Source organism: Oenanthe melanoleuca, chromosome 5 (assembly GCF_029582105.1).
Source record: "Oenanthe melanoleuca isolate GR-GAL-2019-014 chromosome 5, OMel1.0, whole genome shotgun sequence".
In the NCBI taxonomy this organism is placed as follows: Eukaryota; Metazoa; Chordata; class Aves; order Passeriformes; family Muscicapidae; genus Oenanthe; species Oenanthe melanoleuca.
This window is the reverse complement of record NC_079339.1, coordinates 36,740,569-36,758,794: the sequence shown is the minus strand read 5'-3', so window position 1 is coordinate 36,758,794 and position 18,226 is coordinate 36,740,569. Positions and strand designations below refer to the sequence as shown.

The 18,226-nt window shown below is 34.8% G+C and overlaps 1 protein-coding gene across 4 annotated transcripts in view; it reads left to right on the top strand.

The window, feature by feature from the left end:
* The window catches only part of RALGAPA1 (Ral GTPase activating protein catalytic subunit alpha 1), a 130,359-nt gene that overhangs the window by 96,509 nt on the left and 15,624 nt on the right, over positions 1–18,226 (top strand). For all 4 annotated transcript variants that reach the window (XM_056492414.1, XM_056492412.1, XM_056492413.1 and 1 more), the window contains one exon: positions 885–1,012. In XM_056492414.1, coding sequence (XP_056348389.1) covers positions 885–1,012 — 128 coding nt within the window. The remainder of the gene's footprint in view (positions 1–884; positions 1,013–18,226) is intronic.

The following is an 18,226-nucleotide window of genomic DNA, read 5'->3' as shown; positions in this document are numbered from 1 at the left end:
AATAGTCTTGTTGTTGTTGGATTACTTATATTTTTAACTAATAAGTATATTCTTTCTTTTACTACTTTAACTGCAAATAGCTGTATTATTGGGAGCATGCAGGTTAAAAAGGAAAGCAGAAACTGCTGAAAACAGAGATTGCTGTCCTTGTATGTGGAAAAAGTGCTTTCCATCAGATTTTAGAGAGAAATGTAATGCCAAAATATAAGATCAATCTGTTCTGTTCACCTTTTGGGGGCTAGCTATGCTAAATATTGAGATTTTCTACTGATATCACAAATAAAGTTTACAATTAGGCTCCAAAAAGGTGAAGCTTTCACCGTCTGTAAAAGGCTTACAATCTTCTTGGTAGATAGTGTAGAAAGGAAGAAGAAGAGAAGAGATGTAAAGGAAATAGAAGGTGACGGTCAATACACCAGTAACTGTATGGCATTTTCACACTGGGTTGGTCCTTATAGACATGTCAATAACGTGAGGCATGATAAAAAATATTTTAGAATTTGAGTAATTATTTCTTTTTCTTTTTATCATCTATAATATTGTCATCTGGCCTATCAACCTCATAGACATTATATGCATGACTGTTCCTAGCATTTTTGGAGCAAATGTTGGAAATTATCTTTGATGAGACATAGTATTCAAATAGTTGCTTAATTTTTTTCAAATGCTGTGTTATCAGTTGCCAAGGATATCAAGCAGTTACATGGCTGTATATTTCCACAAGAGAAAAGGTCTGACTTGCAACACAATAACTGGTTTGATTATCTAGCCATGAGAAGGGGAAAAGACATATATTTGAGTGCTCTATTGTTAATGTTGATTGCTAATTGTTATAGCTATGATCTTGTCTTGCTTTATGTTGAACTTCTTAATTTTTTATTCAGGTTCCATTTTTTGGTCCACTCTTTGATGGTGCTATTGTGAATGGAAAAATTCTGCCTATTATGGTTCGTGCAACAGCTATAAATGCAAGCCGTGCATTGAAATCATTAATCCCATTATACCAAAACTTGTATCCTTTCACTCAAATGGTTTCCAAGGCATATACATTCCCTTGCAGTTCTACAGATATGATATTCATGCGTTTTTTTCTTTTTTTCAGATTAATGTAGGGATTTTTTATTTTTTAATGGTGATGGTGCCTTTAGAGAATTTAAATCCTTAGATAAGCATTCGGATGAAGACCACCTTTTTTAATTGAATAAAGAATAGATTAAGTGCTGAAAAATTGCCTGTTTCTAATGTTTTGTAGCATGGACTTGTCATTTTTGTTAACAAAAAAATTATTTTAATGACCATTTTGTGAATAGTCTTTCTAAAATAGCAATATCATGATGTTAATAATCTTTCCTTAAGATACTAAGTATTTATCCAGTATTAGTGTAAATTAGTTTCATTTTCTAGTTCCAAGAATGCTGCTTTCCTTCAAGGTGAGAAGTTTATTAAACTTCCATCATACAGATTTTGTTATTCAGCTCGGAATACCAAGTTGATGTCAAAACCATGTTAGTGTCTTTGTAAATGTGTCAGAAAAGGCTGTTTCTTTTCTGTTGTTGCTGTTGGAACTGAAATTGTATGTTTTGGAGGAGCTGCTCTTGAAAGAATAGATTTATCAACCATAAGTTAAAAAACATAAGGTAAGTCAGTCACTTAGACTCCTTTCCTTGCTTAAGTTCTGTTAGTTAAATCAACAAGAAATTTTAGAATTTCATAAACTGAAAGGTAAGTTTAAATTCTGAACCAAAAGAATTCTGTGCGTAATTTCTAACCAAGCTGTAAATACTAATACTTGTCATGTGATAGATTGTTTCTAAAATAATATTTTTTCTATGGCTGACTGTTAATACTTGCAGAGTTTTGGATTAGATATGATGAAATGGATTTACAGATGAATGATGGATGTGTTTTATGTGATCACATTAAGTGATGTTTGTGCCATTTCTGTAGATGACACACGTTGATTCATTGTATTTTCATGTTTGGAAAGGTCCGATCTTTCTGTCATTACTCAAGTAGCTTAGTCAAAAGAATTTAAAATGTATTATCATTATTATCATCAACCATCAAAAGTGATGGTTTACAGCATTTTATTGATGTATAGTGATGAGCAATTGGAAAACAATTTACTTTGAAATAGTAATCTTCCAGTACCAAAAAAGCTCCACAGAGTTATATGTTTAAACTGCAGAAAATATGAAAAGTTTATTAAATTCCTTGGACAGAGCTTGCCAGCTCAATGTCTAGGAATTGGCCAGTTCCACGGACCTGTGCATTGCATTTTTAATTCAATTCTCCAAATTGTACTTTTTAATACACATCAAAGCACAGCATGTCATTTATGACATAATGTGGCCTCCATTAAAATGCTGATATGTCTCCTAGTATGGTTAGCATGATAAGTGGAAAGCATTATGTGTATTTGATTTTACGTAGCGTTGGTTGGTGGGTTTCATGTCATCACTTGGTAAGCTTATGAAGTACCAGTTGACTGGACACTGGTATTAAACAGTGGCATTGTTAAGTTGTCAATGGAATTTATATTTACTGTTCAGGATAATAATTTAAAAATTAAAATGGGGCTGTGGGAAGTTCTTTAAAAGCTGCTTACTTGGTATGAAATTAGAAAGAAACTCTACAAACTTGAATCCTGGCTTGAATTAGGCTCTGATGGAGTCGGTTCTGTCACTGGAGACCAGCAAAAAATACTAAACTTGAAAGTCTGACCTAAGTCTCAGTGGTATAAAAACTTTTTGATTAAAAATGTCATGGACATGCTCTTGGTGTTCAACCCGTGGCCAGACTTAAGGTCAAGAAGGAATTTCCCTCATACAAGAATGGCTAAGAGTGGTGGATATTTACTGTAACATGGACGTGGTCTGTTATCTAGGAACATTTGAAAGTTTAATCTAATTATGTTCCTGTGATAGCGGAGAGTTGAAGACATCAAGGACTGTCTTTATTGTCTCCTGCTTTTTTTTCCTCTGGGATATTTTAGCTATGGCTGCAGCAGTTCATTTCTGGCTTTTAAGTTTGTAGTGGACTAAGGGTGTGGGGAACAGGCTTATTTTATGGTCTGTGGTTAAATAGCTTTTCTGGAGACAGTGGCGGAATTAATGTCTCTTGCGGAAGACTGGATTCGCTAATCAAGGTGGGCTTTCCTTGTGTTGGAATATTGCTGGAGCAGAGGAAAAGAGGGCTGAGAGTGATGAAAACGATACATTTGAAGAGGGAGGAAAAAGGGAACAAAAAGCTATTTTTCAGAAAGTACACAAAATGGAAAAGTGAAGCTGATGATCAAGGATTTCCACAAGTCCAGGACCATAACAGCATCAGTGAAAGAGAATCCTGAAGTGATGTTCTTGAAACTAATCTTCATTTACTTACTTATGAATCTCTAACATACTGAGCACTGTTAGTTTATTTGGAATTTGGATGATGGCTAATAGATATCCAGTTGAATGTGGATGTCAAGGGTACAGGAGTACTCAAGACTTGTCAAACAAAAGAGATGTCAGGCAGTACATTTCTGTATTAACCCTTCTTTTTACAGTAGTAGACCAGCAGAAGTAGTTAATTAATTGGATTTATCTCTGCCTGCAGGTGTGTGGTTTGTTTTTTGGTACTGTGTAATACTTGATGGGCACTTTTTGACATAGTATGGAGTTAAAGATATATATGTAGGCCTGTGCTTATCCATTTTTTTGAAGAAAGTTTATAATATCACCTTGTAAATCTTGTGGTGATGGATCACTGTAAACTCTTAATTAAACTAAGACTGTTTTGATTTGCTTGTGTATGGGATGAGAAAAAATTGGCACTGAGTTTGGCCCTCCTGTTTCCAAGAAGCGCTTATCTATCCTCTGAGACAGTGCATTTTCTAAGTGCAGACCTCACTGAAAAAATCAGCTGTCATTTGTAATCAGCAGGGATATTCAGTCCTCTTCACATAACCTGATTGCAACTTTTTCCTTAATGCGCTGGTCTGTTAATCACAGTGTGGCAATGGTAGTATGTGTGAATGGTATAATAATGGTTGCATGGATACCAGAAATTCTGGTCATCTTCTCCTTATAGTCTTCTCCAACTCTGAGTATGTGTTGCACAGCCTGAAGTAGCTTTCTGAGATTGACATATTCTGTCAATCATCTTCCTCTTTCTGGAGTTATTTTGACATTTCTGACAGGATACTTAGATAGCAAAACACTTTAAAGATTTTATTTGGTTAATGATTTTTAAAGGTTTTATCTGCTCTGTGATTTTATTCTTTGCTCAGAATACTATAATATGTTTCCATATTGTCATGTTTTTGGGATTAAAAATTCACTAAATTTATCAGCAGACATTAGTCATGCATGGCAGGTGTCCTGCTTTATTTAATTCTTGACACACTCATTGCTGCAGCTGTGTGAAGAGAATATTGCTATTTTGGGTGGAGTTTTTGTATTGATGTGTGGAATTTGCTCTAGTTTCTCCTTCAAGGATTCTCTGGGCCCCCAATACTTTTTGGTGGCCTGGCTCTCTTAAATCAGTACCCCCTCAGGAATAGGTGGCATACATGCACATGGAAGCAGGTGACAAACACAAAATACTTGTGGCATCTTGCTAATGAAGCAGCAGTAACTCCCTCTGTCTCATAGCTGATGTGTTTCTTCTCATTGATTTGCCATTGTCTTACAAAGTGCATGCTTATCTCCTGGGTATGCTCAAGCTGCACATATGCTAAGAAAACTTCTAACACTTATAAATGCAGGTGTAATATTGGAACTAAATGTTGAGAACAGTAGCTTTCACTATGATGTAGAATAGGAAGGACATTATTTAGGGATTGTTAAATACTCTTTATTTAGTAAATTGCATTGAAATTCTTAATATAGAGAGTTTTATTCATGGCTCATGTCTCAGACCAAGCACTTTGTCACATTCTGGATCAACCATGTGTGGGAAATGGATCAATACTAAGTATTTGGAGCAGTAGAAATTGTGACTTCTTACACAATTTTATTTGAACTTCCTGAATAAACAGCCAGATGTCAAGAGGTACACCTTGACATATTAGGCACCTTCACTGATCCAACTTTTTACAATTATTGCAGCAAAGCAGTACAAATACTAGAAACCTTGTGGGAGTGAAATTGCAATTGTGAAAAAATTAGTGTCACTTTTTTCATTGTACACAAATTCTGGAGAACTGACAATTATTCCAAGCTATCTACACTTCAGGTAGTGCAATTCAGACATTTTCTGTCTTACACAGTATTCCCCTATTACAGATGCTACCTAAAGACACACAGTAAGAAGCTAAACACACAGTAAGAAAATGTCTTTTAGATCTGAAATTTATAGATACCTGGAATATGCATGACTGTTTTATCCTTAATCATCATAGCATAATTTTCAGTTCTTTCTAATAATCTGCAAAATCTTTGACCTAGTGCCAAGAACTGGCATTTCTTTTTGGAAATTTTTTTTTGGTCACACAAAACCAATTCATTTAAATAGTGAAAATAATACTGCTTTAATTATTCCATTTAAAAAATTTTATAGAGTAAGTTGTAATCTGAATGATTGGATAAATTAATCTTTGTTATCAAAACTGAAAATTTGACACCCTCCTAACTTTCTTGATATTGTATGAATAATCACTTGGTACTTGATGTATTGTAGCTAATTTTTTGACAGTTGTCTTCTAGAGAAAAAGAAGGTATTAACCCCATATGCTGTCTGACAAGGCAGTAACTTATTTATGAATAAAGTAATGTCTATGAGTGGTTTGTTAAAAGTCTGCTCTGTATTAGAAACTGATCACTCAGAAAAAGCTTTTCTTCTTGAGGGAATACTCAACTGCCCCAAGAAGGGGTTTTATTAGAACTGGTAGTGTTGCTGTTTGTTGTTCCTACTTGACTATTTCCTGCCTCAAGATAGAATTGCAGGCCCTGGAAAAGTGAAGAAAGTGTTCTTTATTAATGACATACAGTGAGCAAAGGGTATTCTTCAGATTTCTGGCTAGATTTGTTTCACTTAATTAAGAATATTGGTTGTATTTGAACTTTCAAACTGTAACTTGTGAAGATTTTGAAGATTTCTTATTGGTACAGAATCTTAGAAGTTAAAACTGCATAGCACTGATTTTGGCACTGCCAGTTTCCCGTTCTCCAGGAAGTTTTCTACCTTAAAGCTACATGAGCATCTCCAAGGAAAAAAGTGAGTCGAGTGATCCTGCATCAATGACAACTGTGTATCAAATGAGAGAGGTATAAGGGTTGCTTGCTCTCATAGTTTTGGTGTACTGAAAGGAATAATGCATGAAATTATGATTGCTCTTCTAATGTTTTCTGGTTTCAAATTTTTTTCATCTGCCTTATGCCAAGAGTCTGGAAAGTTTGCTGTATTTCTGGCAATACATTTTTGATACAGTACATTTAACAAGCTTTTAGCATACCTGTTACTTATTTTTTTTCTGTCATCACAGGTAAGAAGATACCAACATTAAAAAAAATGCTTTTTTAAAACTACTTTATATATTTTATACAAATAATTATAAATGTCAGGATTTCAGTGGATATTTATTCCATCCCTGATGCTTACTGTTGTAGCCTTATCTGATATAATTTTAAGTAAAAGACATGGATGAGTTCATCATATGACCCCTGCTGTTTTTTCCCAAAGAAAACACAGTTGTTTCTGGAATCTGTTTTACTGTTTAGCAGTGAACATTGTTTTCCTAGTTCAAGCAAGACTCATAAAGTACAGACTATGATGTTCAGTCTTTCCTGTACTTTGAATTTCTCTGGGTGTTCTCCCAGATCCTAGTTCTGCTGACAACTTCTTTGATATTTTAATAATTATAAATGTGATTGATTAATTAAATGGTTGCGTACAGTGATGTAACATGAAAAACCAAAGATTTCCAAGACATGTAGAAGCATATGATTGTTTTAATGGATTGTTCAGATATTCAGTTTTAAGGAATCATTTAACAGTTGCACGTTGTAAGAAACCTAAATATAAGAGGAAAGTCTTGTATCTCTATGTATCTCTATAAAGTTGTATGTGTGTGTCTTCTTGTAGGTATGCAACGACAGTAATAGCTATATCTATTTTTCTTCCAAAGCAATACACGGATTTATGTATTTTTTTGTGATTTCACAAGTATTTTTGAACAAAAAGAGGTTGTTGTATGGAAAATTGCTGGGAAAATACCAGAAGGATGTAATGCCAGGTTACTTGTATAGCCATGAATAGCTAGAGTGCTCAGAATGACAAACCACTAATGCCAAAAAAAGCAAAATGCACAGTACTTAAATAACTGCTGCATTTAAGAATGTTCATGTTCAAGATTAATGTTTTAATATGCTACACAGAAAATTAGTACAGTTGAAAATATCTTATGTAAAGGAATTGGTACAATGTCAATACAGCATAATAGAATAATCTAAAATAACTTTGGTGTGAATAACATCATGTTGAAGTTTGCCCAATTTAAAAAAAAAAAAAAAAAAGGCTAAATGAAAAAAGAGCTAAGATTCCAAAGCATAAATTGTGCTATTTATGTTCGTTAAGTATGGTTTCAAATCCTGTCTTAGGGACATCTTGCCTAACTATATATCTCATGCTGCTCAGTAAATGAGAAGAGTATTGATTGGCATATGCTGCTTAAATCGATCACCTTGACAGCCAGAATTACAGTAATCTGTCAGTATTAATGACTATCTTTCAAGCCTTGATACCTCTCCTTTGCTTGTCTCGTCTTGCCTCAGTTCTGTTTGAAGTGCATTTTCTTGAAGCCTCTGGTTTTGTCAGGGTAGGTACTTTTATAGGGTTTTTTGTCCCCTGAGTCCAATTTATTGGCTTGATCATGCAATTAGAGTTAAAATACAACACCAGGGAGCAAAAGTAGGCAGTGTCCTGAGTAACAATTGGACCTCAGAGGTAGTGCAAGCCTGTTCTCAGCCATCATTTATTAGTTACCTGTTGAAAGAATAGGATTGTTTTGCAATGAATAATTCCAAAGCATCACTTTAAATGCCTTTGATTTTAGCCACTAGAGACAGCTGATTGAGCCAACATTCGTGGTAGGCTTTTAAACTCTTTCCTTAGTGTTTGTCATATAGACACTTCAAATAACTGTTGGAGAAATACTTGCAGATGTGTGTACCAAGCTGCTATGTTTCCTACATTTTCATGTAGTGAACATAGTTTCACAAAATTTCACTTGCTTTTCATGTATTTCTAATGTGAGGAGCAAGTTTAAGCATGACATTGTTTTGTTGATCATGATTCTTTGAGTGTGATCATCCAGACAATTACTGATCCATCAAGTGGTCCATCCATCAAATCCATACCTCTCAAATTTAGAGACAGGGATATCATATTGGACAGTGTCAGATGCTTTGCACAGATCCAGGTAGATGATATCTGTTGTCATCTCTTTTGCTTTTGCCTCATGTACTAGTGTGGTAACACTGTTGTAGAAGGCCAACAAATTTGTGCATGATTTCTCCTTAGGACAGCCAGGATTGAGCCATGTCTCAAATCACCACCTTATTTCCCTATGTGTTTTAGTATAGTTTCCAGAATGACCTTTGCAGGCATTGAGGTGAAACAGCCTGGCCTGAAGCACATGTTAAAGGGGTACAGTTTAAGCACATGGGTTTAATAATGCTGTTGTTATCACAAGATATCTACAACATATTTCATATCATCGGTACAGCTTTATTTATTAGCTACTCTTCCCTAATGAAATACATGAGACTGTCTTGAAAGTTAGCAAAACTGATTGACTGTAGTAATGTGATTTTCTGTTATTAATTACATTTATTAATACCTGAGTGCTCTGTTGATGTTGTAAACACTTATGGGGGAGACTCAAATCTTTTTGTGTTGTTTGTATTGTTTACTTCTACATTCTTTCATAAATGTAATTTACCCATCTGAAGGAGAAATATTGGTTCTACTGATTTCTCAACAAAATATGGGTAGGCTTATGCCAGTGGCATTCTGTTTTAGAATAGGAGGACAGTGAGCTATCCTGAAAAGCAGTGACCTGCTTTTTCAGCTGCCTAGAACTTCTCAGTCTGGATATGTCATTACAGATCCCTTGAGGGAAGGAAATTTTTATTGTTACAATGTATTTTTAAGGGAGGAAATTTTTGTATGTTGTAAGCTGAAAGTTAGTAGTGGAGTCACTCTTTCACTATAAAATGTGTTGTTAAAGTCTATAAATCCGTTCTAAAAAAACAATTGCAGGGAGAAGGCTACGAGTCCTTAAACTGGAATGAAAAAGATAAACTAATCCAATGTTATGCAGAGTTGATTGCCTTGTGTGTAACACAAAGTGACAGGTTTTTTGTTAATACCTACTTAACCTTACTAATTAATTAAACATTTTGGGTAACAAAAGCCCTTTGTTAAAATATTAAGACTCTTGCCCCCTTAAGGTGTTAAAATTCATGCAGATTTCTTTGATAGCTCTCAGAAGTCTATGAATAAAATCCTGGAAGATTAAACAATTTTTCTTGACATTTCTAAGATGTAAAGAAAGAAATGCTTTAAAACTATTTAAGCCCTGATTTTATGCTGCAAAAACCAGCATTGTGTATTGATTTAATCCTTTTCATGAGTTCACCCTCATAACAGATAAGGGATGTGCAAACAACTTGCAAGGTTTATATGTTAAAACACGAAAAACCATGTATATATAAAAATAAGTATGTGGCATTCCATATGGTTGATTCTGATATTTAAATTGGTGGGAAATGTGGGAGATTATTTATAACAACCAAAACTGGCAAAATCGTAGCAGTTGTGAGATAGTGATGTTTTTGGGTGAGTTGAATAAGATATTGGCAAACTGTTTCTGCATCATTCTGCATATGGTAATCAAAACAGTTGGGGCATGCTTTCCAGTGCCAACAGAGGGATTAGAAGATGATAGGTACCAAAAAAAAAAAATAGATTAATAGAAACTAGCACATTGGTTGGCTTCATCTTCCTGCAGCTCTGTATTTCAGTTACTGAAAAAGGGCTTAGATATAATACCTGGCAGTATGTGGAAATACCTAGCTGGAGATGGAATGTACTTCATGTAAAACTATTCACCAGTGTCAAAATCATGGCAAAAAAGATTGTCGTTTATTCTGTACGTACCACATAGTAGAAAAATTGAATAAGCTAACATAAAGCAAGGATTAAAAGTTAGTGTTACAGTAATTGGAGTTGCCATATGGCAGTCCGAAGGACGTGAGTCCTAATCATAGCCTGGCCAATCAAATTAATCTCAATATACTTTCTAGACATTGAGAAAATAGTTTAATTGCCGATTAACTGCACCTGAATGAATCCATGGGTCACAAATACATACATCTATCTCCTTCTGAGTGCTTTTCCTCCCAAACACAGAAGAATGCATGCTATTAGAAAATTGTTTAATTTCAGCTTGCTAAACCATAGTTACCATCCATCTGTTCATGCCAATTGTGGAAAAAGGTCAGTTTTCAGCAAAGCCATGCATTTCACAGAAGGTATGTGAAGTGAAATTTCACAGGGGACATGATGGATCCTGATTCCTAGTGATAAACCTTAGGGGCCAGCAGGGTTGGCATATGGTTCAGCATGATATGAAGGCTTGGGTTCCCTGGCTTCACTTCTTTGGCGTGGAACTGATAAAACCTGGCTCTTAAGTATTGTTTCACTGGACACCAATCATGGGCAGCAGGAACTGCCCACTTAACTCTCTGTGGGAAGGAAGCCCAGGCTGTGTTCACAATAGTACCATTGTAGTGCTGCAGACTGCTCTCAACAGCTTGACAGCATTAGGGAGGAGGGTGAACAGGCTGCTTTGCTAATTGCTGTTCAAAATATAAAAAGAGGGAAATAACTGAAAATTCATATTTGTTTTCTCCATTTAAATAGATACCTGACTTTGAGTTTTTAAAATTATTCTTAAAATTGACTTTACTGACATCCAAAGAGGCTTATAAGTAGATTATCTGCTACTGCTACTGCAGCAACCCAAGGTAAAAAGAAAATATTCTCATCAACTATAAAATTTTTGAAGGGTAGTTGTAAATTTCAGTAAAGTACAGATTGGAATTAATGACAGAATTTCTCACTAAAGAAGTTTGTTTTGTTACTAGTAGTGTGGAATGGCAAATGAACACATACCTGTATGTGCAGTCTTTTTACTAGACAGTATTTAATATTAATACAATTTTTATTTGTGTAATTTTGCCGTTTGGAGTGATTTCTTCATGAAAAAGCATTTGGTGTTTTTCTTATCAATTAATATGTCTATATTTGGAGAGAAAAGTAGAAATTTAAGTACTTGAATATATGAAAACAGCAAGCTTAAGCATTCATACTAAAACCAGAGAGTAGAAAATTAGTTTTGCTTCTGTATTCTTTACACCTATCAACCTTAGTTGCTTGAGTTAAAAATGATGTAATGCCGGATGTCGAAATGAGGATGAATCCTTCTCCCAACATCAGGAGTTAGTTTGCGGGGTTGCAGTTCCCCTCTGGCCCATAGTATTCCACATTTATTCCAGTCATCACTTCAGCCCACACCTGAACATCTTTCATTGGTTTTTTTGGTACAACAGCTTCAATAAACTTCACTGCCGTGGCCAGTGGCCCTGCTGCCTCCTGCAAACCCGCAGCTGCCAGGTGAGCGCTTGTGTCTGACTGCAGGAGCAGCGCTCCGTCACTCAGAGAGCCTGAAGCACTGGCGGCTGTAATGGGCTTCAAAACAATTAGCACAACATACCTTATAGATTCATTGATTCCCATCTTGGATGCATTATTAAGACAAATCCTCCTTGTAAGTTGGAGTGGGAATTCTGCCTGCATATGGGCTTCAGCACTGTTTTCTTCACTATTTTGTTTTCGTGTCCATAGCCTGTTACTAAAATGTGGATGAGTGCAGTACTTTTAAATAGTTATTCGTCTAACCACCCAGCCAAAGTTAAAGTGCTGAGGTATTTGTCATTCCCATCCTGTTAGCCATTTGATCTGACTTTTTAACTTCATGTTAAAATGCAGTTCAGGGTTTGTAGAACCGACAATACACTATAAATGGTACCGAAACTGATACTCTCTGCTATATGTTTGTATTAGTATGTTCCTGCTATATTTCAAACAGATAATTCATTGAATGCCCATTCTTCCTCTTACTGCAGAGTAGATTATATTTAAGTCAAGATTAATGGATAGATTCTGATGTTAAAACCCAGTCTCTGAGCCTGTTGTTCCCTAGAGGCATATAGTGCATTAGTTTAAGCCAATGTGCTGCTTATCATAGATACTCTGACACTGTCTTAAATGACAGTTTACTGTACTTTGTAGCTGCTTACTCTGGTAATAAAATCACTATATTGTGTTCTTGATAATTACAATATTAAATAGAAACTTAATTGGATTACTGCACATTTAGATACAGATAGTTCTTAAGTAATTGTCCACTGTAAAATTTCTGATACTAATTTTTTCTCTCATGCAGTGTGTTCTGTCAGAGTCTAAGCTTAATATGTAGTTCAGTCACCTTAGATGAAAAAGTGCTGAAAAGAATCTGCAGTGCAAAGGAATATCTTTTATTATACAGATTTTCACTTGAACCTTTGTTGGTTTATAAATCCTTCCGTAAGGTGTTCCTGTTTGCCAAAGTCCTTAAAATAAAATAACTTCTTGATTCTACAGAGTTGAAGAATTTGATAAGTAGTCTTAATTCAGATATTTTTTCCCTTAATTTTGAAATTCTTAGAAGTCTGAGGATAATTTTTGTTGATTTTGCTGCCTAAGCAGATGAACAGAATTAGAATTCATTCAATACATAGTTATTTTTCTGTGATTATCTTAAAGAGAACACAAACATTTTTAAATAATTAGTTTTTATATAGTTTGTATTCTAAAGAACGTACTGAGATTAAAATTTGTTTTAAGTTCACTTCACTTGCACTTTAATTCTACATATCTTTATAAGCCTTCTGTAAAGGACCTTGATGCAGAGTGGTTACATTTTTCATTTCATAATTGAGTGTTTTAAGTGGTTAAACGTGGTCCAAATTTTATCCAATTCCAGCTTGTGTTAATGGTGCTCCACTCACACTGCCTTAGCACCTGTTATGGATTTTGAGTCATCTGGCAGCCCGTGGGACTTAGATAAAGAAGTACCAGGTGTCCTGCCTGTCTCTTAATTGAGACGCAATGTAAACAATATAGACTTGGCAATATGGTTATAGAAATGGATTAAAGCCCAGTTGTCTGCACTGATGAATCACAGCTTTTTTTTTTTTCCTAGAAGATGTTATAAACCACTGATGAATTTAGCGAGCTGTAAGATTTTGTGGAACAACATAAAAGTAAACAATGCATCAAGGATTTTCCTTGAAGGACAGTTTTGCAGGATGTTAAATGTTCTGAGTTTTTTAATGAAAATGTAAGCATCAGTTAGAATTTCTTGCAGTAATTTAACAATTTTGAAACTGCCCACACTGTAAAAATTAAGATTCTTACATAAATTCAGATAAAGTCAATGCCTTTCGATATGTAGTGTATTAGTAAACTAGGCAGAAAACAATACCATTTACTTGGAAACACTCAGTGGCTGCAATTTTATCTAGCCTACACTTACCTTACAGGACTTTTAACCATATAACCATGGAGTAGATATACTGTAATTATCTTCTCTAGCTATAAGATAAGTAATCTTAAATTAAAAAATTCCTCCGAATTACAAAAGTGCCTGACAATGATTTATCACAGATTTATTGAACTGTTTAGTAGTATAAAAACTTAAAAGTAATTTTCAATATATTTATTCAAAGAATGATGCAGTTATGTTTTGGAAACAAATCACAATATCTGGAATGATGGAATTAGTTTGTATAAATGTATCTATTATATATTCTCTTATTTTCTTCATGAATAAATATACCTCAGAAATTGCTTCAAAAAGCCCTTTGCAATTGCAGCTTGAGTTGAAAAAGAATGTTTTAAATATGTTAGATAATTAATTTTAGGCTTGCCTAAATTCTACAGTCTTGGCCTGTTACTTGTTTTTCATATACATTCTCATTTTATTAGTGAGAACATTATACATTATTATACATTAATTACTGGATTGTAACATATACATTACTTGTTAAAATTACTGATTTTGGATGATTAATAGAACCTCTTCTGCAGTTTTATAATGTTTTCATGAAATGCAACGTACAAGTTTACTTTTGAAATACATTTTTCATTTCTCTAAGGTTTATGTTCTATTTTTATGAGTAAGAAAATATATTATTACATTTTATTGGAGAAGAGCTATCTTGAAAAAGTGTTTCAGTAGGAAAAAATCACCTTAAAAGACTATAAAATTTTTCAGTCGTTCACCTGCTTAGTAGTGTCAAGCATAGTAATTTTTTCCTTCTCTTTCACTTAAATAACTTGCATGAGGTATGAGAATGAACTGAATTCTGCCTTATGAATCATTGGTGTTGTGGCTAAGTCCGGTTGTATGTGCAGAAGCTTCTTTCATTTACAGCGTAGCTGTGTAAACAGATGCACCTAGCTAAATATTTATTTACCATTTTCAATATTGACAGTATTTAAGAAACACAAAAGGACCCTGACTGACTTTGAGATATCAAGGTGACTTGAGTAAACAGAAGATGCAGCTGGAAGGAAAAAACCTTCTTTATTTGTATACTGTGCAAACTAGATGTGGAAATTACTGAAATGCAATAAATAGGGAACACCATGATACCACTTCTACAGAGTCACTTTTCAGAATATTAGAGAACTTTAACTATTCCTCTCAGTTGATACTGATCACCCACCTACATACAAAATGCTGCTACTTGCAGGGCTTCCAGCACTGGATCAATAGCAGCCTGACTTACATCCTTAACTCTAAGAGCCAACAAAGACTACAAATTGCTGTGACTCAGTATGAGTTCAGCTGGCTTGACAGCCACTGCACAGTCTCTTCTTTTAGAGTGAGATTTCCCAGAAAAAAATTCCATTTCTGTGATGTCTGTGGGTTTTGTCTCGTCTTCCTGTAGAAGTCAAATTCTGCTAGGGCTAAGTTTTCCTTTCAGCTTAAAACCTTGATCCTAACCTGTACTCGTTATCTTTATAGGGGAGGCCATTCTCCTTTCACACTTTGATGTAAGGAATTGAAATTTGCTAGGAAAAATGTGCCAAATAGAATAAGTCTTTTCATCATTTTAAGTACCTCAAACTGTAGTGATTAATTTGGTGGGGTTTGCAGACCTTTTCAGGCCAGAGAGCAAGAAACTTAAAATCTTCTACCAACATATGCTCTTCACTGTGCTTCACTGTTTCTTTTTTTACTTTGGTCTCTAATATCCTAGGAGCATTTTTATATGTTGACAATACTACAGATTTGGAGAGTTTTCCTATAAAAAATGATGTGTGCTTCTAAATTTGCTGAGGGGGACAATGTAGTAAACAAGAGAGTTCCTTCTTATATGGCTCTTCTTAAAATATAGTTAATCTCTTTTATGTAAATTGTGAGTATATGCAATTATGCAAGTGTCCATTGATCCTACAAGAGAGCATCTCTGGGTGTAGAATTTTCATTTTCCAGATAAGGATGGAGCAACAGTTCAGTTTCTGCTTGTCTTAAATTATTTTCCAAATACCTGGCTAACAAAGTCATACTCTCCAGAATCATATCAATATATATTGACTTCTCAGATGATTTTGCTAACAGTTGGAACTGCCAGGGATGCAGCTGTACATGTATTTCTGAGAGGAGTTTGTCATTTAACCTGAAAAAAATCCATCTTGCTATTTAGAAATGCATGTTCTAGCTTTTTTTCCAAAGAGGTATTTCAAGGCAATCATTGAAATCCTGTCTTTTTTCCTAGGGTCTGGAACCAAAGTGTCTACAGACATTGGTAGGATAATATACAGTTATATCATGGTCTACTACATATGTATACTGCACAAATATACAAATACATAAGTATGAGGAGGGAAGATTTTATTCATTAAGCTTTCATGAAAGTGTCTTGCTTCAACACTGCTGAAATTGTTCTTTGTTTCATAAAATAAGATTTCTTCTTAATCACAGGAAATGTGCATGCTCATCTATATAGTCTAATCATTAGGGTACTTTCTTGGGAGATAAGTGTCCCTGGATTCCAGTCCATGTTCAGGAAGCATTTGTTATCAAATGTTTTTTGGAGCAGGCAGTAGAATTTCTTCTCCAGCCCATTTGAGAATCTAACACTTAGTTTTTATGGTAATAGATGGATTAGAGAGTTGTGAAGGGCTGTATCCTTAAATAAAGTCTTGGAAATCTTATTCCATGTTTAAACTTTTTTTTTCTTCATTTTTTCCAGCCTCAGGATAATATCATTTTAGGATTGGTATTCGGTCAAAGACTGTAACAGTAACCATGCATCCAGTCCTTAATTAAAAAATACTAGATAGATTTATTGTAATGCATTTTAGTCAGCTGTAAAACTGAGAAGTGTGAAGAAGAATGGAAAGAAAATGTGTAGTCAGAATGACACAGTAAATTGTAAAAAATCAATAATCATAGCGAAGGGAGAGTTTGTGAGGGGGATTGTTTGTGGACACTTGTGGAGAGCTGATGCTACACATAAGCCACATAGAAGAAAGTGCATAAGTGCCTTTCCAAAAATGTCAGGATTAGTGAGAGTGGCTTCATTTACTGACTGGAGGTGAGTGGTTGTGATAAAATGGATGGAATAGGTATGGACTATAAAATTCAAATTGGTAGCATGCATTTGCACTAGGGAGTGGCAGACTGATGGCAGTATCTGAGAGAATGTACCATGTAAGTAATATATCCAGAAAGTGGATTCTGCAGTGCTCTGAGCAGATTATAAAAGGACTTAAATGCATTTATTTAGGCCAGAGAAAAGGATATGGCAGTAACTGAGATGTGAGGTAAGAGCCTAGGTAATTTGTTCAGATAGACGGCTAGAAAAAGTTTTAGCTTAGATTATGCATAAAGAGTCTGCAAGATGTAGATGTATTTTGCCATAGGAATCTAAAGCTTGGAATTGGTACAATCAACAGAGATGGAGAGCTATTAGGTGAAGACATGAAATTATGTTTTTCAGAAAGATTGGGCATAAGTAGGTGATCTGATAGCCAGGCTTTCAGTGCTTGTTCCCAAGTGCAAATCAACAGGTCTAATAATGGGAAGTACAGTATTTTCAAATAATAGATCTTTTCCGATAATTATTAATAGAAATAATTACAGATTTAGAGAACAAGTAAAAGGGATCATAATGTAAATTAAATATTAGCTGAAGTGACTATAACCTGAGTGACTTATGAAGATACGATTCCTGATTTTTTTCAGTTACTGGTTCTATTTTTCAGAACAGGTTCTTCTGAAAAAGTTTAATTAAATAATTATTTTTTTTGTTATGCTTTTTGCAGTTATGCATCTGCAAGATTTTAGCTGACACATTCAGACGAGTGCGTGCATAATTAATGTATATCGTACATTTTTATTCATTCTGTTTTGTTCCAGTTAGCACCTTCTTCAGAAGCTAAAAGCTCACAATACTGTTGTTTAAGTGTTTTGTCACTCTCTGTGCCAGTCTTTCTCCACTGGTTTGTCTGTGCATCCTTCCCATTCCATCTTAATTGCTGATGCCAGTGGCAACATCTACTCGAAGTAAGAATACAGCTTCCATTGGCCTATTATTAGTAGTCATTGAGTTTGTATGTGCCACTCAACCTGTAAGTGCTAATAAGTCTTTCCTAGAGAGCAGTGTTTTAAAGAAATAAATGTCTAGCCTATTAGAAGTAATGTAAAAATTAGCTACCATGAGTTTATGGTCACTCTTGCAGACAGTTGCTTTCAAATACAGTGTAGAACAAGATTATCTCAGCCACAAAGGCATATAGAATTGGAGTTTCAAAATTACTAGGATGTTCTCAAAATGTAAATAGAAGATAAAAGTATCTCCTCTATGCAATCTCTAATACAGAAACAGAGTCCTTCTGAGGATAGTGTGTAATTTCTTAGTGTGAGTAGAGCAAGTTTTGGACTTGGCATTTGCCTCAGATTTTTTTGGTTGTAAGGTGCGTTATGCTTTTAGCAAACGGTTTGGGGGATTGTGAGGATGAGCAGCAACCCAGCAAGGTGAATTACATTTCTCTGGGTGTACTAAGTGTGCATTTGAATTAGACTTCCAGAACTGATATAAGCATATCCTCTTCACTGTGT